General features: G+C 48.0%; 1 protein-coding gene across 4 annotated transcripts in view; it reads left to right on the plus strand.

Annotated features, from left to right (window-relative positions):
- ADAMTS10 (ADAM metallopeptidase with thrombospondin type 1 motif 10) overlaps positions 1-21,243 on the plus strand; it is a 62,911-nt gene that overhangs the window by 22,421 nt on the left and 19,247 nt on the right. For 3 of the 4 annotated variants that reach the window (XM_085312367.1, XM_085312368.1, XM_085312369.1), the window contains exons 4-13: positions 2,089-2,248; positions 4,521-4,738; positions 6,011-6,094; positions 6,413-6,558; positions 9,712-9,755; positions 11,053-11,158; positions 11,939-12,085; positions 13,959-14,100; positions 17,738-17,845; positions 20,877-21,022. In XM_085312367.1, the coding sequence (XP_085168493.1) occupies positions 2,089-2,248; positions 4,521-4,738; positions 6,011-6,094; positions 6,413-6,558; positions 9,712-9,755; positions 11,053-11,158; positions 11,939-12,085; positions 13,959-14,100; positions 17,738-17,845; positions 20,877-21,022 (1,301 nt within the window). The remainder of the gene's footprint in view (positions 1-2,088; positions 2,249-4,520; positions 4,739-6,010; positions 6,095-6,412; positions 6,559-9,711; positions 9,756-11,052; positions 11,159-11,938; positions 12,086-13,958; positions 14,101-17,737; positions 17,846-20,876; positions 21,023-21,243) is intronic. The other variant, XM_085312370.1, reaches the window with a different exon arrangement.

Raw genomic sequence — 21,243 nt, forward strand, 5'->3', positions numbered from 1 at the left:
AGTCAGAGCTCATAAAATGACAGTTTAAAGGCCAAGTTTACAACCCTGTTTGTTCGTGCTGAAATGTTGCTTTCATCTGAATCGCCCTCCTGAAATCATCAGAACATTAAATACTCAGAGCTAGGCAGATGGCCCTGCTGCTGATGCTAATATCAAGTGATTTGTGCATATTTAAGAGGAGGTAGAAGAGCTGAGTTGCAGTTTGTGACCATGCTTTCCTAAATGAGGTTATAAGCTAATAGGATAAACCATCCTTTCTCTGCAGATGACCTGAGTGAATCTTAGACAGGATATCCAGTTTAGCTCCCCCACAAACCACAGAGATGTCTCCAAAGGCTTCTTGCCACCCCCTTTCAACAGGCATGTGTCAYGTCCACGACCCAGATCTCTATGCTCAGGTCTTCGGGGTAAGTGATGAGGGAGCTTTTAGACTCCTGTGATGGCAGGTCTTCACTACCAAAGGTTGTTGGGCAGATGGTGGAGTCTCCTGCTTCTAACATGCTGTGCAGAGACTCCACATATAAGTTTCTGGGCAGTTAGGAACAGTTTTTCTCTTGCAGTACATGGTTTTCAGGCAGGACATGCTCTCCTCTCCTGTTACTCTGCCCTAAGCCGGCGGTGACCTCCTTCTCCCCGTCCCACAAAGCCAGCAGCCAGCTGGCTTCACCGGCCGACACTCGGCTTTCCGTCAAAGTCCTCGCCAGGCTAACCTCACAGTACCTCACTTGTGTTTTAAAAGGTGGAGCAGAGCCAAGAGCAACAGAGCTTGGTGCAGAAGGAAATCCCCCGGCACTCTGTGGAGATGGGGACTTCGCTGTGCACACACTGCCCTGATTCAGCTTTCACAGCGGCGAAGGGAGAGATGGAGAGACCTATTACAGAAACAGCCTCCACCCAAACAGAGGTCTCTCCTACTGCTCAGCAATAACTCTGTTACAAAGTTGGCCCCTTCCTTGCAAGGACCTCAAGATGCTTTACAGAGACCTACTTCCCCTCACCCCTTCCAAGCAGATCAGGGCTCCTATTCCCATCCCCACTGCATAGAGGGGAACTGGTGAAGTGTTTTGACATGCAAAGGACAAGTGATGGCAGAGCTGGTGACAGGACCTATGCGTCTTTACACCTAGACCTATGCTTGACCGTGGAGAGTGTAAGGACTGGCTGGCAACGTGGGTCTTGAACTTGGGACACTTGTTGGTTTACCTGAGCGATGTCAGGGATGTTTCTGTGCCCTGGTTGCTTTTTGATAAAGTCCAGACAATAGCACACCACTGTTTCTTGGAATTACATGAGACTAAATACAGTAAGAGAGTTGTTACAGCATTTGGAGCTTCTGTTTATACAGTATTGAACTGGAAGAAGATTTTTAGGTTGCCATTTCTAGGCCCACACCTGAGATTTTTTCAGTCAAAGAATGAAACAAGGGAGAACAAAAGAGCTGACTAGCTAAATCAACAGCTAATGGAGCAGAAATGTTAAAAGGGGCAATGTTGCCTATTGGGCACAACACCAGGTTCAGGCTATAGCAAAAGATTTTGGCCCCTGTTGGCTTCATTGCAAATCAGACTTCAGATTTTGAAGATTCAGTGTGATTCTCAGAAGCCTCTAAATCTCTGTACTGCTCTGCATCTCTGTGCCTCAGTTTCCCGGCTGGTGGTAATGGTCCTGAGTTCCTTTAAAATGTTCTTCTGTGAGGCTGAAGAGTGTAGGAAGTGGACCTCACTGCTTGTTTGTGCTGATGTTTGAAGGCATGATATTTAGGGTCTCAAAGACAACTCAATTAGATTGATGAGTGTGTGGAATAGGAAAAAAACTCATAATTTTGCAAGGAGAGACTGATTCTCAAAGGACTTCAGTGAACACAGCTGCCCCAAGGCGTCCAAGAGCAGCTGGCTCAGTTTGGCCTGGTCCATAGGTTCATGTGATTCAGTGTTTGTGCATAGATGAATTCCTGCACGTTCTCAAAAAGTATTTGTCAATCCCTCGAAGTTCAGAGGTTAGTCATCGGATAGATCATTATGGAAAGCCACCACTATGTCACCTATTTCTCTCCCTTTTTTATTCCCTTCCACCTCTTTCCTTTCACAGCATGGGGTGATAGTTGCAGATGAAGAAGAGTATTTCATTGAACCACTGAGCCCAGGCGCCAACATCAGCACAGGGAATGAGGGCAAGGGCAGCCCTCACGTCGTGTACAAGCGATCATCTCTCCAGTACCCACACATGGATGCAGCCTGCGGCGTGCTAGGTATCTGGACCTACCAACACAACCTCAGTCCATCCCAGTGCAGGGTGGGGAAAAGTCCCTATACACCAGACTTTCAAACTCCACACTGCCCTCTACAGCAAGAAACCAAATTTTTCTCCTGCACTTAAAGTTTTATTTATATATTTCCTTTACCCATGTTAAGCATTTCTGGTAGCCTGTTTTGTGCGAATCTCTCGTACTCTGCTTCACGGCACAGCCTTTAGATTTGTCAGTAGAGGGTGGAATAGAAGAGGAAAAAATTGTCTCTTATTGTTCTTAAGAAAATCTCCTGAGATTTGGCCAATTTACAAGATATTGAGAAATTGTGGTTCACATTTGCTCAATAGAGCATTGTCTTTGGGGTTCAATTTCCAAAACTTCTGTCCACATTGAGCATACTTCTGCTACTGCAAAAGACCCAAGTGGAAAAATGTCTCGTAGGGTGGGATATGGGATCCCGTTAGTGGGCTAAATGGGAGACATTTATAAAAGGTAATGATTGTGCATCTACCCTAACCTCTACACCTATAGACCTCTAACATCCTAAAGGATTCAAACAGGTCTACCCTTGTTCTATTCCCACACAAGCCTATGATCTTCTCCTCCTTGCTAGCAGTCAGTCCGTTTCCCAGAGCATAGCAGAGATCCCTGGTCTTTGGGAATGTTTGGGAAAGTTTCTCCATCCACCCAAAATGTTGTGCATATGCAGGATACCATTTCCTCTGTTTAGCAACTTCTCTTGATTTTCTAAAGAAAGGTGAAGGGAAATAGTGTTCCCACACCAGCTGGCATTTTATGGATTAGTGTCAGAGGATGAAGAAGGAAGGCTGCTTCCTGTTGCTCCCAAAAGGTTTGTGTATCACTTTCAGGATATTAATCTGTTGTTCCTGTGGTGACACTTGACCAGATGAGCTAGAAGGGATGGAGCCTCTGGAAACATCAGGGCATGGCCCATATGATGTGAGGGGACCACTGTCACTCAGAGCCTGATGGTGCATTGGGAGACAACCTGCATTTCCCTGGCCTTGCTCCTCCCATCATGGTTCCCAAAGTCACATTACATGAGGCTGCTAGCAGACTCCCCTTCTGCTGACTCTCTGCCACATTCCCCAGCTTCCAGACAAAAGCCTGTTCCCAATTGTTTCTTGGAAAGCGAAGACCATGGAGTAGGAGCCACAGGCCAAATACAGTTCAGAAAAAGCACAGCACAACTGGCCTCAGCAAAGATGCCCCCTCCCATTGCCTCACGGTCCTGACCCGTCCCGACCTGCCCAAAGCAGCCTAGCCTCTGAGCACTGAACAGCAAGCTCCCTCTGATCAGCCTGAGGGCCAGAGCCAAATCCAGCAGGTAGGCTGCAGGGATTCAGTCCATCATCCCAGTCTCACTAGATTTCTGATGATCCCTGCATCAGAGCAGAGGAGAAGAATTTAAGCTGCTCTCTCAACAGGACAATATCATCAGTTGTAACCCCCTAGACAGCTCTCCTTCCATGGAGTAGTCTCCAAGCAGTCTCTGCAGTATTACAAGTCGAGGATGGAGGCTTTGGTGCCTGAGCTGATGGCCCTACTGGGTGCATCTCTACAGTCAGGTCAGTAGCACATGAAGCCTGGAGCAAAGTCCTACAAACCTGCTGCTGCTGCTTTGGAGGGTGCAACCATTACAGCAGAGGAAAACCAAGTCCAAAGTTCTTGTCCTGGCAGAAAAAGGAAAGAGGAAATAATCTGCAATGGCTTGTCTGTGTAGTTTCTAAATCTGCACAGCTATTCCCTGAGACGGAGACAAGGGCAAGACTTTGTAGCACAGAAGCAGTCAAATGCACAATGAAGGTGTCTCTAAGCTGAAGCAGCAGGATGGATGTGCTCCTGAGCATTSAAGTGCCTGGGGAGGAGGGCCAGCTGGATAGGGATGGGCAGGAGTTTAGAGGGAAAAGGTCTCACCGTGGGAGAAGGTGTTGGGAGCTGGATGAGCAGGGCAGCTGGGATGGCAGCTTCGCTTTGGGAGGGGGTAGAGCCATGTGGGGGAAGGACTCAAGGACTGGGTTGGGGCAGGGAGGGATGACAAAACCAGGGTAGTTTTAACTGAGTGAAGSTGGCACTAAGAGCAGGCCCATGATAGTGGGCACATTTGCTGGGTCTGTGTGTGGTGCATAGAGACTTGCAATGGCCTTTCTTTCTCTGTGCTGAAACCAAGCTAATATTGTCAGCCTCTTAACCTCCATGTGGTGCTGAAATGCTGCTGGAGGGTAATGCAAAAATCTCTTTTCATCCTCAGATGAAAAGCCCTGGAAGGGAAGACACTGGTGGCTGCGAACACTGAAGCCCTCCCCTCTGAAGCCGTCGGGCAACCACAGTCAGCGAGGCCAGCTGCCCCTGAAGAGATCTGTCAGCACTGAGCGCTATGTGGAGACCCTGGTGGTGGCAGACAAAATGATGGTGGGCTACCATGGGCGACGGGACATAGAGCAGTACATCCTGGCCATCATGAATATTGTAAGTGTTATAACCATATCACAAACCTTCAGGGGAACCTCAGAGCTCACACCCCTAGCAGCAGAGAGAAAACAGGAATAAATCCTGTTCTTAACCCCAGGTGTCAGGGTTTGGCATAGGCTGCCAGCTGCTTTTCCTGCAAGAAAAGTGGGATGAAAGGGACACAGTGGGGAAGTCAGATCTGTTCCAGGGTTGTCATGGCTTCTCTCTGTCCCTAGAGCAAGGTCTTTTTTGGGGCAACAACCTGACATGTTGACACTGTTTAAGAGCAGTCATAATCTGTGGAGCCCAGGGGCGCTCTAATGTATACGAGGGGGCACCTATTTAGGAAAGTTAAACTCTGGCCTGTCTGACCATGCTGCAGGCCAGATCTGGACTGGGAGAACAAAGCCCTTTCTTTGAACAGCTTCTCTCATCTCAAATTAGCATTGCAAATAGGGCCAGCCAAACTGAGAAGCACATGGGAAAACACAAGGGCAGCAAGCTCTCACGCATTGGGGCTGATCAGCTGGAGGAGAGGGAAGGAATATCTCCTATTCTTCCCTGCAGTGCTGCCTAGTTCTCCGAATTACTGCAGAGGAACCTCCTCTGCAGCATCAGGTTTGGGTCATCGCTGGAGACAAGATACCAGGCTAGACGCATTAACAGCCTGAGCTGGCCATGCTAAATCCTCCTGTGAGGTGAGACAGGCTTGGAAGTTGTCCATCAAACCTATGAAAGACCCTGTGTGATAATTCTTTGTCCTGTCCTCTACAGGATCTGTTTTCATGGCTTGYTCTGTTTGCATTTCTAAAGCAGATGCCAGATTTTAAAGCAATACAGGTTTTAACCATTTTATCTGATGTAAAATGCCCATCGCGTGGCAGTAGATTTCTAAGAGACACTGTGYCATTCCCCGCTGATTGGCAGTAAGGAAAACTTTGTCTCTTTGGCTGTGTAATGCCAGAACCACAGGGCTTCCTCACCTGAGCTCTAGGCAAGGAGCRGGTAGCAGTTGAGCTGTAGCCAGCTGCTGTAGCAGTTGGGCTTCACTACTAGAATCACTCCAGAAGGAGACACCAAGGTCTGAACGATGTTTAGAATGTTCTGCAATCCACTGTGGAGTCCTGTACCCATTTCTACTTCCTGATCAGATTGTGTTCAGACCCCACAACTCACACTGATGAAGCAGGCCTCTTTCCRTCTGACAGGCTGCCCAACATGTGCRTGCACCACCATCTAGCCAGTGAGCTCATTTTTAAGACTCGTCTTTTCTTGTTTCTTGGAGGTCAGGTTGCCAAACTTTTCCAGGACTCGAGTCTGGGCAATATTGTCAATATCCTAGTGACCCGGCTGATTCTTCTCACTGAGGATCAGGTAAGGCAGCCTTTGCCAAGCCAACTTCCATCATACTGCTGCCCTTCTTTTGTGGAAATGTGTGCTTCTCCTGGATGTGCAGGYCATTGCAATCTGGGAATTCCTCTGGGAATCTGAGGACTGTTTCTAAGAAGTCTATGATAGGGTGGCTCTAGGGAGTTTAAAGTAGCTTTAGTTCTCCTAAAATCTTGCTTCCCACTACCTCCATGCAAGGTGGGGGGCATCTGAATGTGTCAGTGCCCAATTGGTGTGGGAAGAGACAGCACCTTCGTATCAGAGCTTCTTTGGGAACATGTCGTTATATTGCTTCCGTTCCAGCCTACCCTGGAGATTAACCATCATGCTGGAAAATCCCTGGACAGCTTTTGCAAGTGGCAGAAATCCATCGTGAACAGGAATGGGAATGGGAATGCTATCCCTGAGAACGGCATAGCCAACCATGACACTGCTGTACTGATCACTAGGTAAGGCTGAACCCCAGTTCAGCGCTGTCCTTCTGGAGGAGGTGTTTTTGCTGTTGCTAGCCCTCCATCTCTACCCTGGTAATACATGCACAGTTTACCTGCACCTTCCGATACACTCCCTCGTGAGCTGGCCTGGTAGCAACTGTCACTCAGCCCACCTGCATGCCAGTTACCTTGCAGTGATACAGATCATTACAGTTCAAATAGCAATCATCCTCCAGTGTCCTCCCTCTATCTTTGTTGGGCTCTCAAGACTGACAAGAAGCTTATTTGCAGCTGCAGATATTTGTGTCCGTTGTGCAGTACGTTCAACAGTGTTGAGCATGCGTAAACCTACCCTGGAGCTGTGTGTCAGCAGACAGCCTCTGAAAGGGTGAGCCCTGTCTGCCCCCTCTGTGAAAGATGGGGAAGAGGGTAGAAGTGCAATCCATGCATCATGACAGTGAGCATAGTACCTTGAGCCGACATGGGATTTGGCTCACCTGTGTGTAGGGCTGACCCCTCTCCTTGGGTAGTTGGCGGAAATGACTTCATCCGATCTCCTTTAGGGCAAGAAGAATTGTACGCTGTACCTCTCGCCATTCCCATAATAACAGTCTAAGTCAGTAGCTGAAATTAGGTGCTGAATTAGACATGCAGAGTTGGGTGAAAGGGCCTGAACACACAGGACAAATAACCCCTATGAGAATGAATGGATGCTTGAGCCTGGAACAACAGAGGGTAGAAGGGGACAGCTGGAAGAACAGAGGGATGGTCGGAAGGACAGACAATACAAAAGGGACAGCTGGGACAGCGGAAGGATCAAAGGGATGGCTGGAAGGATATGGGAGAGGAAAGGGATAGCTGAAAGGATGGAGCATGCAGAAGAGGTGGCTGGAAGGCCAGAGGGTGCTGAAAGGCAGTGCTAGGAGGTGCTGCCCCCGCTCCACCCTGCCTCTCTCCGATCAGCACCAGCCCTCTGGCACCCACACAAACACAGCTTCAGCAGGGGTACAGAGGCATGGGAAGAAGCCCATGGCAAAAGCAAGCTTTGTTTGTGCCTTTTTTTTTCCTCTGGAGGAATGGAAGAAAGTCGTAAAATGAAAGCAAGAGAGAGGGGAGCCTCCAAGCGGGAGCCGATTTCTTTGGCTTCCCTGCGCACTGCGCTCCCGCTCCAGTTCCCTGCAGCCACAGGAGACGCACGCAGCCTGGCTCATGTCAGGGAGCTTGTGAAATTTTTACAGTGCTGGAGGAGGAGCGAGCGAAAGGCCCTCTCGGCCCCGGCTTCACCCTTCCAGGATTGCAGTGTCTGCTTTTCCTCCCCTCGCTCCGCACGTGTGGGACACGGACGCTGACTCCGAATTCTTCGGCCTCCCACCAGATGTTTGAACTAACCCTAAGCAACTCGTTGGTCCTGCCTTGCTGAGGCCAAGTCCCGCGCCAGCCCTTGGACAGGCCAAGCATATCCGGCCCTGTCTCTAATAAATTCTCGTCTCCCGATAACATCTTGCTGAGCTGTGGGCTTTTTTCTCTTGCAGAGACGTGTCAAATCAGAACCTCAGAAGGKTTTAATGGAATCCGCTCGAAACAAAGCAACAAATGTTTTTCACTCGCTTGGTTTCCTGTCGGGGGTGAGAGGTTTGGACACTTCCAGTGAGCAGGAGAGGCCAAAGGAACAGGAGCCATTACCAGGAACATTTTATACTTAACCCATTGTGCGCTGTCTGCTTGTTTGCTCTCTGGTTTTACACCCGTGGGGCCAATGGGATGAGCCAGTGTCTGACCCAGCGATTTGCTGCACAGGCGGCCTTGCTGACATCCTCCACAGCCAGCATCCTTGGGGCTGAGCCCCATTCCCACACAGGTTGAAAGCGCACCTCGCCACCAAGCTTCAGCACCCACAACACAGCTCTCCAGCCCCAGTTACCAGTGGTCCCCCCACCAGCAGATCCCACGTGCATCCAAGTACTAACCTTGCCCCTTTCAGCCAGCAATTCCCGTATCAGTTCCCAGCAAGACCCAAATGTTTGATGAAGGCCATGGACTGGACAGGATCTGGATAAGATGAGCAAATGGCAGCAAGGAGGGCATATGGCTGTTGTCATCTCCACAGTTAAAATACAGTGTTCATTCTCTGGCCCAAATTGGTCTCCAGTGCTGTTCTGGAGCTGCTGCTGCATCCCATGGCATGGTGCTGCATTTCAGTTTGGGTGAGATTTACTTTGTTGTCCTCATTAAGCTTTGACTTGTACACAGCTGAAGATGTGCAAATGATTGATTCTTTGGTGCAGCGGCTGAAAGTCAAGGCAAGGAAGGCGAGAAGAGCCATTCTGAATCAACTTATATTGAATTTGTTTGGAAAATTCTCAGCGAAGAAAGAAAGAAACTGAAAAAAAATGTAGAAAATCAATTTAGCATTTTAATACAACTGAAGTGAATTAAGATATGAAACGTGCTTTCAAATCAAAATGATGTTTCCTTTTTCTTTTTTAATTTTTTTGTCCACATTACATTTTTGACTGATATAATTTGCTGCAATGGATCTCAATTTACAGATGTCTTTAGCCAGCCTCTATCCCTGTATCTCCCTGTGCTGACACACCTGTAACCTGGCCCTAGCCATGGTTTGGGGCTCAGGTTCACAGTGCTGCACACTTGCATAGAGTCTGGCCCTGTCCTCTTCAATACTGCATTGCTGGGGTAGATCCCCTGATTTCAGGGTTTCACAGTGGAGCAGTGGATGGCTCCTGGGAGCGAGCTTGACTATAGTGAGCAGAACAGGACTGACTACCCAAACAGCTTCAAGGCTTCAAGACTGGAATAGCATTGTCCCTTTCCCTGCTGACTTACTGCATTACATAAAAAACAAACCTCTGATCCCTTCCAGCGCTGGCTCATAGTTAAAGGCCCAATATGCAGGAACTGTCATTAAAAACTCACAGTGAATCTCAACCTGGCGAAAGTGAATGTCCTAAAACACATGTCAGAGACTTATCTTATTTTTAGAGGCCTGTACTCTTCATTCCAGAAATGTCACATGAACTATGTATGCTGTTTGAAGTATTTTGAACATGATCACATGGGTAATATTGAGATGAATTTGTGAAAGGTTTTGGAGTCACCAAAATTGTAAGCATTGTTCCTAATAATCCTCCTTCCTCTCTTTTCTCGCAGATATGATATTTGCATCTACAAGAATAAACCATGTGGCACGCTAGGTAAGTAGGATTTTGCTCCGAGAATCTGTTGCAATGATGAAAGCTGTCCCTTAGCTAGAGACGTCATGTCTCACCAGCACATCTTCAGGAGCTTGGCAAGGAAGGGTTGCACCATCCTCATTTCCTAACAAACAGGCTGAGGAGAAGCTGCTTGCCTAACGCTACCGAGAGCAGTGGCAGCAGAGCCAGAAACAGGCCCTGAGTTTCCAGCCCACTAGACTATAGAGCCTCCCTACTTCGGTAAACACTAAAAGCAGCAGTCCAGAGGACGGATGGGCTTTGGAACACTTCACTGTTATATCCCTGGGTCAGATCCAGTGCGATGATTAAGAATCGTTCGCATTTAAGGCTGGTCCATAGCCTAGTGGAGTATTCCTGGCTTAGTGGAGAGAAATAAGACTTTTTTTGTGATGACTATAAAGGGAGTTCTTTATTTAAACTGCTAGACACAGACAGACCCTGCAGCTCTCTTTGGCTGTAGCTCCCAATTTGTCTTGCCCTGGTCTAGACTAAGCAGTCAGGAAGGGATTATTGCTGTGAATCACTTCAGTTAAAAAGAAGTTGGTAGATCTCCGACCTGATGAGGCTGCAGACGAGGTGCCTAGGAGGGAGGTAGAGGCTGGATGGGTCATGGTAGCTGGGCTCCTTCGTTTAATGGAGCCTGCTCGCTTCCCTTGCACTGTGGAGCAGAGCACAGCTGGCCCATGACTGCTTTAGTGGGATACTATATATGCARAGGGTATGGGGAAACCACTGCAATGATCGAAGGGTATTTCTGTGTTTTTCAACCCTACAGATGGAGTCAGGCTGGATTTCAGATTGTAGTGGCTGTGTGTCAAATGCAGACAGTCAAGATGGATTCTGGATTATTCAGTTACCCAGGGTGCTCTGGCAAGGTTTAGATGCCCAAGCCCTTGCATTGGCTAGTCTCAAGTCCCAGCCAAAATAGCCCCCTGGTTGTCCCACAAGCAGCGGCAGTGTGGTGACAAGGCCTGCTCCCCACCTGCACACACAGCCTAGAGTTTGGGTCAGAAATTTGTTTGATTTTGACCTGTCCTTAGCATTTCCAAGCATGTCATGGTGCAAAGTCAGTTAATTGACATGTACTCACTACCCATAAACTCCAAGGTCCATCCCAAAGCCCAGAGCAGCCAATGGGAAGAAAGGTATTTTTAACGGCAGGGTGTGCTCAGTGCTGGTGAGTGTGAAGCACATCATTTAGTCCCCAAATGCAACCCATGTCCCCTACAGATGCTCTGTGCTGGCCCTATGTGACAGCTCTATCTGGCTTCCCTAGGCCTGGCCCCAGTGGGTGGGATGTGYGAACGAGAACGAAGCTGCAGCATCAATGAGGACATTGGCCTGGCTACAGCCTTCACCATTGCCCATGAGATCGGCCACACGTGAGTACTATATCTGAAGAGTTCCCATGGGTGGCCACCACAAGGGAAGGGCTCCTCTAGATTTATTTCTGCTAGCAGTAGCTATAAAATTTCTTTTACACAGGAATTCTGCAGCTCAAGAGATTTAGAAATTTCATTTGTGGTCTATCCAGCGAAGTCAGTGCACAGCAACATCCCTTTGTACCCCAGATCTTTACTATGCTGGATCACAGCGACATGGCTTGAAAGTTCCCTTTTGACATGCTGGATGTTGACATGTTGACATGCTGTTGCACCACCCTGCCATTTGTCCTGCCCCTAGCACCATACAGTACTCAGCACCACCAGAAGGGACTTTTTCCCCCGAGACACTTAGGTCTACCTCTACAGACTTAGTGAGGATCAGTTCTCAGGAGCTTGGGAAGACTTGTTTGTCCGTAGGGGTTTAGTCCTTCTGAAATGGTCAGATCTGATGTTCTGCTTATGTCAGTACACAATGTCTTTGCATATCAGGCCCTTAGATGTCATAATTTAGAGATGTGCCCTCACTGGACTCCTTGCCAGGCCTGTTCCTTTCATCCAGACTGTGCCCAGTCTGCAATAGTTTCTGTTTCTCTGTGACCACACTAGTCCCCTCTGTCAGACTTGCACCTACTTGTGGTTTGCCAGGCCCTTTCTAGGAGGCGGTCCAGTCACCAACATCTTGTTGTCTGGTTTTTCAGGTCAGCCACACCAGTGCAAAAGGTGGGTCAAAAATGCAGCAGTTGATCATGTTTCTATTGCCATGGTAATGTTTTCTAGGTTTGGCATGAATCATGATGGGGTCGGCAACAGCTGTGGCTCCCGTGGGCAAGAAACAGCCAAGCTCATGGCTGCTCACATCACCATGAAGACCAACCCATTTGTATGGTCCACATGCAGCAGGGATTATATCACCAGCTTCCTTGAGTAAGGAATCCATCTCACCTCGCCCTTCCCTCTATCTCTCAGCCAGTACACATCTCCAACCTCTCACAGCCACTTGTGAGGAGTAGGCAAAGCCAAAGAAAAGCCCCAAAGCAAACATCCCGTGCACCTTATGTCTTGCCTCTCAGCGCTTCATCCTGTCCCAACCAGAAATACGCTTTCCTTCTTTCCTCCAGACTTTCCTGTGGTTTGCTTCTCGCCCTAAAGATATTAACTCTATTTACCCTGCAGCTATGAGACCTTTAATTAGGTTCCTCTCTTCCAAGAACTTCACAGATAAATAAATAGCTTCTGAAGGCTTTGGATATTTCCAAAGTTCAGCCAGAAATCACAGAAAAGGGTTGATATGGTAGGGAAGGAGGATTTGGAGACAAGACTCTGGATCTGCACAGTGTAGACAGCTTCCCCACATACTGAGGAGGAGAGTTTTCAGGTGTGAACAAACAACTTAGGAAGGTTTTTTTTTTCTTAAAATATATTTAGGCTTTGGGAGAATAGATTTAGGCTTCTAAGCCCCAGGGTTTTGATGCTATCATCTTACCTGGGTCATGTCTCTGTAGCCCAAGAGAGCTCTTTGTCCAGAGTTCAAGCAGTCCACAAGGTTTCTGTCAAAAAACAAGTAGTCAGGATCAATTTTAGTGAGGCTTTTGGTAGGACATAGCACTACCTAACAGAAAGATTGGATAGATCTTGGATAAGAATTGGAAAAAGCAAGTGTGTAAGGTCATTATGACAAGAGTAGTTTCAGGAAGGTCCGAGTAGCAAAACTTCACTGACAAGGATCAAAATTGAGACACTGCTGTTGTAATATGAAAGCAAACCTTTCTGATGGTCTCTGGAGTGTCCCTCCATCTCAGAAGGTTTGGTTGGAACAGCATGGCTTATCGTGAAATTCCACATCTAGCAGCTCATTTTTGGCCACAGCAAAATCTGTCCCTCTTGACCTTTGACCCCTGGACTCACAACACAGCAAAGCACATTCCATGTACAAGGCTGGAAAAATGTATTAGCAGAGGCTCCCTTGTCCTCAGGTAACCCTGAGAGGTCTCAGCTGGGCTGGCGGAGGATGGTGAGTTCATGTCAGTCCCTCTGTAATTTGTTCTCACCACCCCCACATGAGAACATGGGCCTAAGAGCTTCCTCCATGCCAGTGCTGTGATGTGTGCAAGATCTTGGGACATGGGGCCAGGAGAGTGGTGACAGGGGCATTAATTTAAGGAGAACTTATAGCAGCAAGGAAGGGGGAGGGAAAGACATATTTCTTGCAAAATTTGGATGTTCCTACAAAGGTCTGGCAGGCAGAAGGATGGGGCTTGGAGAGCAGGGGGCCCTCCACACTCAGCACCTCCAGCCGCTCTCAATCATAACTCTGCAGCCGTATAGTGTAAGGGCAGCCACTTCACCTATTCATAGCCAGTGCTAGCAGTGCCGGGGTCCTGGGCTCAGGGCTGCCGGTGTGCTGCAACGCACTGTCTGCTGGACCTTGGACCCTGTAAGGGCAGCCAGGGATTGGTAATAGCCTGCAAAACCTTCAGACTAGAACTTCTAGAATTACCTAGGTATGAACATATGCTTAAAATGTTTCCCCGAATCCATCCCTGAGGACATAAAAGCTCTGAGGACATAAAAGCTCTGAGGACATAGATTGAAAGAGTTTAGAGCATTTTTTCAGCATTGATTATGCCTAGAAATATACTTACCAAAAAGGCCGATAGAATTATCTCTCATAGCAGACCAGCTTGTGAGAGCTTAGCCCCAGGCTGTGACCAGTTTTGCTTGCTGCTGGTTCTCAACCATCTCATTTTCCTACAAACCTTTCCCAGCTCTGATTCTCATCTCTTGCTCCTCATTCCAGCTCCGGGATGGGATTATGCCTGAACAACGCTCCTCCCAAGCAAGACTTTATCTACCCAACGGTGGCTCCGGGACAGGCCTATGATGCAGATGAGCAGTGCCGCTTCCAGTACGGAGTTAAATCTCGCCAGTGTAAATACGGGGTAGAGAGCCTTCCTGCTTTACTATCGGTTTCAAGGGGGTGGAGAACTGGGGCTATACAGGGCAAAGGGCCATGGGGCCATTCCTCTGCTGCCCGCATTGCTTTACTGTCCTGCTTGAAATGAAGGGCACTTGCACATTCCCTGTGAGCTCTGCCTTGCTTCCCTGTGTGAGGACAGAGGAGGTCATCTCATATCTGCTAAGGTTGACCTCAGCTCAGTTTTCGTCACGTTAGTCCTATGGGAAAAGTTCTCTTGCCTCACCTGACACTTTGACTGCTGCTGGACCACAAGGGTTGTAGCTGAATGTCAAGTTGCAGTCCCCTCATACAGACTGCTGTGTCAGTGGAGGTTAGTTAACAGAGTATTTTTCAGAAGCCTTGCTAGAAATCATTATACAAATCACTGCATGCATAAAATTAGAGAGAGAAACTTTTCAGTGAGAGGTCTTCCCAGGTGAGGCAGGCAGATATATTGTGGATGTGTCTTGGCTGAGGCTGCCCACCTAAGGTGCCCCTACCATCACATGCTGACATACCCTTGTACTTGAATCCTGGAAACCACTGAAAGGACAGACTGTTTCAGGAGGAAAGAGTCTTCCTGGACCTCAGCCTGACCTTTTGGTGTGTTTAACATAATGAACGTTGCCAATTACATGAGCAAAACAGTGAGTGGGAAGTGTGTGCACTTGAGGGCTAACTACGTAAAGCATCTGCTTTCCCAAGAGAAAGCAGAAAATCCAGCAATGAGATACACTGGCATCTGTATTGTCTGACAGACACACGTGTATGTATATTTACCCTACTGCAAATCGTGGAAAGCTGTGGAAGAAGGAAAGACGTCAGGTTGGGTTTTGGGTTCTTTTGAAGCCATGTAGATCCAAGCCCATCAGTGGCATTGAAGTCATCTGATATTAATCAGTTTATCATCCTGCATCTTCATCTAGTTAGTTTGGCTAAGAAACAGAAAATGAAATTATTTTCCTCTTCTTGATCTCATGAGCTCATCGGTGATCAAACAACAAAGCTTGGCTCTCACAGGTCCAATACTGTCTTAAGACATGGACCCAGGGCCCCAGATCCTAGGCTCCAGTTTGAAAAGTGCCCCAGAGCCAGCTGGGAGTAGGGCAGATGCAGTCTCAAATTGTGCCCAGAGCATCAGCAGTGGCAGGAAAGATCTGAGTCAGAATGAAGTGGTTGTGTTATCTGATGCTGCGTACTACCGATCTTGCAGTTAGTGTCCCTCCTAATCTGAACCAAAGGCAGGGGAATGGAAACTTTCCACGTTTACATGCCTGTTTCCCAGCTAATTTTTAACTTAAGGAGATACTTCCCAAATACAATACAAGGATTACAAGAGAACAAGATGTCCTTGTGATGACCCTTCTAGCCCAGGCCGTCTTGTGTGTGGTCTGGGAGAGCCACAAAGGGCATAAGGGCTCATGTTTGTAAACCTGTGTTAATGTGCACATCCATCCATTCATCCCCTGCCCCATATAAACAAACTCCAGAGCAATGGCACAAAGATGGGAGCTTCCCTTTCTCTTCTGGTATCTTCCATTTCCATGCCAACATAGAGCAGATTAGGAATAGGATGAAGGCAGAATGAACAGATGTAACAGGTTGAAGCCGGGAAGTTCTTTTTCGGTAAACACCAGCTCATATTTACTAGTAGTCAAACTGGTTCTATAGGAGCAGAATGGAGGAGCCTTTTTTGAGTTGGGAGAGACTTTTTGCTTTCACTGGTTAAAACTAGTTTTAGCTGGGCTTGGGAAAAGGAGTTGGGAACCTAATCCCCTTGCATCTTGGAGGAGGCCAGTTGCAGAGCAGAGGCACTTAGTGCCGACTCCTCAGCATTTTCCTGAAGCCGAGTCAGCCAGTGGCACACTGCTGTTGCAATCCAGGAGTGGAGGGGAAGCACGCAAGTCCTAGGCTTGTGTTTTCACCCCTCTTGGTACCCGAACAGAGGATTCCCAGTCGTTGAGTCAGTTCATCTTGCCTGGGTATCGGTTTCTGTTTAGAGCATGGCTGTTGGCAAGGCCAAGGAATTCCTTACTGAAAGGCTAAAACAAATCTGGAAGGAATGATGAACAGGCTGTTACCTGACTGGAGGCAGGCGGCCTGCAGGAGCTCTGTGTTGTCAGGTCCCACTGCTTTAGCCTCGACCGGTGTCGGCACTTGAGTGCGCCAGCTCCTTCAGGCCATGTCATAGCATTGGCATGCACCACCAACACATCGATGTACGCATCCAGTACACTTCCTGGTGTACTGGAAGTGTGTTAGAAGTGGCTGTGGCGATTTGGACTCCCATCTCAAATCTCAGTTTTCTCCATTGACAATGTGAACCTGTTTCTTTTTAATACTTTCAAATATAACTTAAGTCATGAGATATCATTTTCTGAGGAGCAGGAAGTTTTCCTAAGCTCATTTCAGTAACTAGAGGAGCATAATGATGGCCTGGCAAGAAACCCAGCTCTGGTTTTTAGCTGTTGCTTTGCAGTTTGCAGGTGTTGAGATCTGGACTGGCCGATGCAGTAGCAGAGCAGGTTCCAAGGGTCAGAGCAGCTGTGATGAATTTGCAGAGTCTCTGTCATGGAGCTAACTTTTGGGTGGGCTTTAAATTGACTGGTAGAGGAGATGAAACAGCTGAAGGACCCGTTTGTTTGCTGGAGCTATGAGAGACTGGGATGACTGGAGCTCAGGGTCTGCAGCTCAGACAGCTTCCTGGAAAGAGGGTTGGAGTCTGCAGTCTGGTTTCATTCACTGGGTCAAACTGCACTCCAGAGCCAGTACAGGCAGAGAGCAAAAGTACCCACCTCTGGAGCTGCTTAAGGGCTAGTTCAGTTTTTGGTGTTATTCAGATTATATGTAAAGCAGCTCTAAAACTAACTGCAGAACTGTGCCCTTCAGGACTGTTAAGCTGGCGGAAGATTACCAGAACACAAACAAGCCTAACCATGACCTGCAGTGTGTTCCTATTACAGGAGATGCCAAATTTGACATTAACCATATGCCATATTTACACTCCAAGGGAGTCCCAGCTTTCCTCAGAGACCAGGCGGATCTGGACTCAAGTGGCATAGAGATGCTAATGGTAGCCATCAGGGACTGGCCCTTGTGTTTAGCCTCAACAGCTAAGACCCAAAAACAGAAACATTCCTCAGCTTGTAACCCTGGGAAGAAGGGTTGGAGCAGAGCACAGTGGGATTAACTTGGGACTTATTGGGATGTCTGAGGAGATGAGTTGTGTGTGACGCAAACACTAAGTTTAGATGCATGGAGTAGCTGGGGAGTCAATTCTGGCGCCTTGGCTCATTGACATTCAGAAATCTCAGAAAACCCTGTCCCCAGGAAACATGATTGGGCTAAGTCTGGTGAGTGGGTGATCTGTCAATGGCCTTGGGCTGATTGACACTGGGAACACCTTGCAAGATTTCTTCTCGTTTTTGGTTTTTTTTTTCCTATGCTGAAAACACTTCTGTTATAGTGTCCTAACCCAGCTGGTGCTTTTCAAGCACACCAGTGCGCTGCTACCCCAGTCCTAGCAGCCCCTAGCATGAGTGAATCCTAATCTTGGCTCCATTTCTTTGTCTCTTTCTTTTTCCCTTCCCCTCTCTCCCCCAACATCTCTCTCTTTCCAGGAAGTCTGCAGTGAGTTATGGTGTCTGAGTAAAAGCAACCGCTGCATAACCAACAGCATCCCTGCTGCTGAGGGGACCATATGCCAAACCAATACCATTGAAAAGGGGGTAAGGAAGCCCAGGGCACCGTAGCGCGTTAACAGTGAGGGGCTTCCAGGGATAACCAGGACTATTCGTTCATGTTGGGAAGGGTGGAGTTGACCTAAGAGTACCAGCCACCCCATCCTTCTCCCTGCCTCCTGGATCTCCGTGCTTGGAGGAGCTCCCATCAGCTCAGAGAGGGAGGTTGTGACTCACCAAGGAGCCCAACTGCCCCACACTGTATTGAATTACAGTCCCTGCTCCAGTAAATTTCTTGGTCTCGCTTAGGAGGCCTAGTAATACAATACCAGGCAATGGCTAATGCATTAGACAAGCGTTTTGTTCTTAGGTCTACTGAGGTCCTTTGGGTGTCCTGAGAAAATAAGTTTGGGGTTTTGCCAGTTTCCCCAGAAACTGCATTCTGCAGGTTTCCCCAGGAGGGACAATGTTTTTGTAATGCGCTTTCAGATCTACTTACAAAAAACTGCCTAGAAAAGCTAGGTGTTACGAAACATTAATTTTTCATGCTCACCTGAAAGAGGAAGGTAGGATTTTTCATGACCAGTCATTTTGAAAGTGAATTTTGACTTGACAGTTGCTTACATCTCTGCATTCTCCACATCTCCTACAGCTATTTGCACCAACAAAAGGCAAGTGTGAAACACTTAAAACCAAGTGATTCATACTCCCTTTGCAAGCTGTGAATTGGGGCAATGGAGAATCAGGGCTGGGACGTTCACCATAAAATGGACATGTTTTTCCATTAGAAGAAAAATAATTCCCAAGAAATTCAGGAGTGATTTCAAATCCTTAAGAAGCTGGGAAAGCTCATGTGCAGGAAAGATAGTGGCTTTCACAAATGCATTACTATTTGCAAACAGTCGTCTTAGCTCTGCTGGAAGTTAGACTGAAAAGGATTAAACAGCTCCTGGGACTGAACTTCCCTGCTGCTTGGGAATCACCATATACAATGGGATTTTTTCTACTGGTGGTCTTTCCTCCTGACTGTTCCCACTTTTAAATGCCTGTTTTCCTCCCACTTACTAGTTGTCCTTTGAACTAGGAGTCTTCAAATATCAAAACAAAAGTGAAGTAACGGTAGTCACAGCCCCCAAGACTCATTAGAGCTATTCCTAGTCAAGATATTGACTCATTTTGAATCCCTAGTTACTTTCCTGTGCCTCAATAAGTCCTTCGGTATTAATTCAGGCTTTAGAAGTGGTTTGATATCCTTGGGTGATATCCTTGAGTGAGAGAAAATGYACCTTTATATTAAGTTTCTGGTTCTTCACCAGCTAGAGTTCATGGTTGGTGATYTGTAGAATATGCACTTGGCTGCCCGATGAGCCCTCACACTTCCGCAGTTTGCTAGAGCTGCTCTTTRAGGTCTTTCCTGGCATTTCCCTTTTCAGCTGGCGAAAGCAGAGAGAAAGGCTAGGTCACAGAAACTGTTTGAGCTGTGCAAGATAGGAGATACAGGATGAGTTTCTGTGCTCTGCCACGTGACCTGGAGAGCAGTGAGCAGGGAGAGAGAATATTGAGCTGAGCTCTCTTTGATGAAGACTATTCACCGCATTGTAGACCCTCTGGTTGTTTTCCCCTCCCAAATTTCCAAATTCTCCTTTTTCTTTTTCTCTTCTCTTCTCTTCTCTTCTCTTCTCTTCTCTTCTCTTCTCTTCTCTTCTCTTCTCTTCTCTTCTCTTCTCTTCTCTTTCCTGGCTGTTCCCCTGAAGCCATTATGGCTTCACCTGTGTTAGTCTGACAAGACAAAGTAGGTGACGTTGAGAGCCAGCCCTGAGGGTAGTTTCCCTTGTCCTTGGGGTGTCCCACACCAGCCCAGCTGCTCAGACAGCAGGTTCACAGTCTTGCTGCTTCCTTCTGCGCCAAGTTTGTGTTTTGGTTTGGTTTTCTTTTCTCTCTTTCCTTCTATTTTTTTCCACTATCAAGTGCTTGTTATGCAGGCTGTGGTCAGCACAGTGACTGTGTGGATGGCCTTTCATTACTCATCCTCAGCCTYCTCACATGCCCCTGAGTCATATCTGATCACGCAACCAATGCGTATGTTCATGCCATCTGCAGGGGAGTGAGCCAGGGTCTGCTCTGGCTCCTACAGCTCCTAGCAGCCAGAGTGCAATGGCAGATCTGATCCCAGATGCTCTTAGGAGCCCCACATGTGTGGCAGAGGGTTCCAGATGCTGGTGCAGACTCCTGGATCCTGCCTGCAGAAGCAGCAGTGTCAGTCCGTTGAATCTGGAGCTGCTGCAACCTGGGACACCAGAAAGGCCATTCTTCCCTGCATGTGATCACACCTTTTGAAACCTGCTGGTACACAAGGTGGTTGTTAGCTAAGCATCTTGGAGGTTCATGGTCCATCTTCCCCTGCCAGCTGTGCTGCCACAAAAAGGCTGGTTCAAAGGAGCCAGGAGAAGCCTTGCCAGCAGCTCCAGGGTGGGTGATCAGCTCCTGAAAGGAGCACACAGTGGTTTCTTCCTTCCTGGAATTATCTGAACTCCCAAGGCATGGTGTTTGGCACCACACCCAGAGGAACTGCAGAGGATCTGGCAGTGCCCTGCTCCTTGCAATGTTTGTGACTCCAGGGGGTGCAGGACACTTTCCAGGTCCAAAGGAAATATTTCATATACATGTTTGCATGAGCCTCCCGGGTAACCCTGAGTGGACAGCATGTACAAAAGGTGATACTGTGATTCAGAGGAGAATATACTAGCAGAGCAAGTGAATGCCCTCCATATTGGGAACTTTGCTCCAAGGCTAGCGCAGCTCAGGTTTTAGACTTCACAGCCAGAATCCAGCCATACACCTCCATCTTCGATCCCCGGGGAAACATGGAAATGTTCAGCAGCTGAGCCTGGTCTCTGGTGGCCATGACCACCTCCACCTGGGGCAGGTAGTGACCCAGCAACTGCTCATTACCTGGTAGGTCCAGACAGGATCAAGTCAGCTCCCAGTCCTGAAATTTTTCCCATGTATGACCTGGGCCAGGGAGTTCTCTGGGAGGAGGTCACGTACTCAGGGTCTTTGAAGCTCTGTCTTTCCCCAGTGGTGCTACAAGAGGGAATGTGTACCATTTGGCACCCGACCAGAGGGTGTGGACGGTGCCTGGGGAGCCTGGTCATCCTGGGGAGAATGCAGCAGGACATGTGGAGGAGGTGTATCATCATCCATTCGTCACTGCGACAGCCCGCGGTAGGTGTACATGCACACAGCCGCCTAGTCATGGGCCTGTCCTCTTCTGGCTGCATGGCATCACTGTTTAGATCAATGRGGAAGATGTTAGCCAGGTACTGCAACAGCACTGCACTCACTCCCTGGAGGAATCTGAGGAGAACTGAGTTCACTGGGTCTCAGCATCTGCATTCACATCGAAACTTTCCCCATGTGCTTTTTTTTTTTGGTACTGTTACCTT

The sequence above is a fragment of the Rhea americana genome, unplaced genomic scaffold, assembly GCF_003343005.1.
Source record: "Rhea americana isolate MKP2758 unplaced genomic scaffold, rheAme1 scaffold_361, whole genome shotgun sequence".
Classification (NCBI taxonomy): Eukaryota; Metazoa; Chordata; class Aves; order Rheiformes; family Rheidae; genus Rhea; species Rhea americana.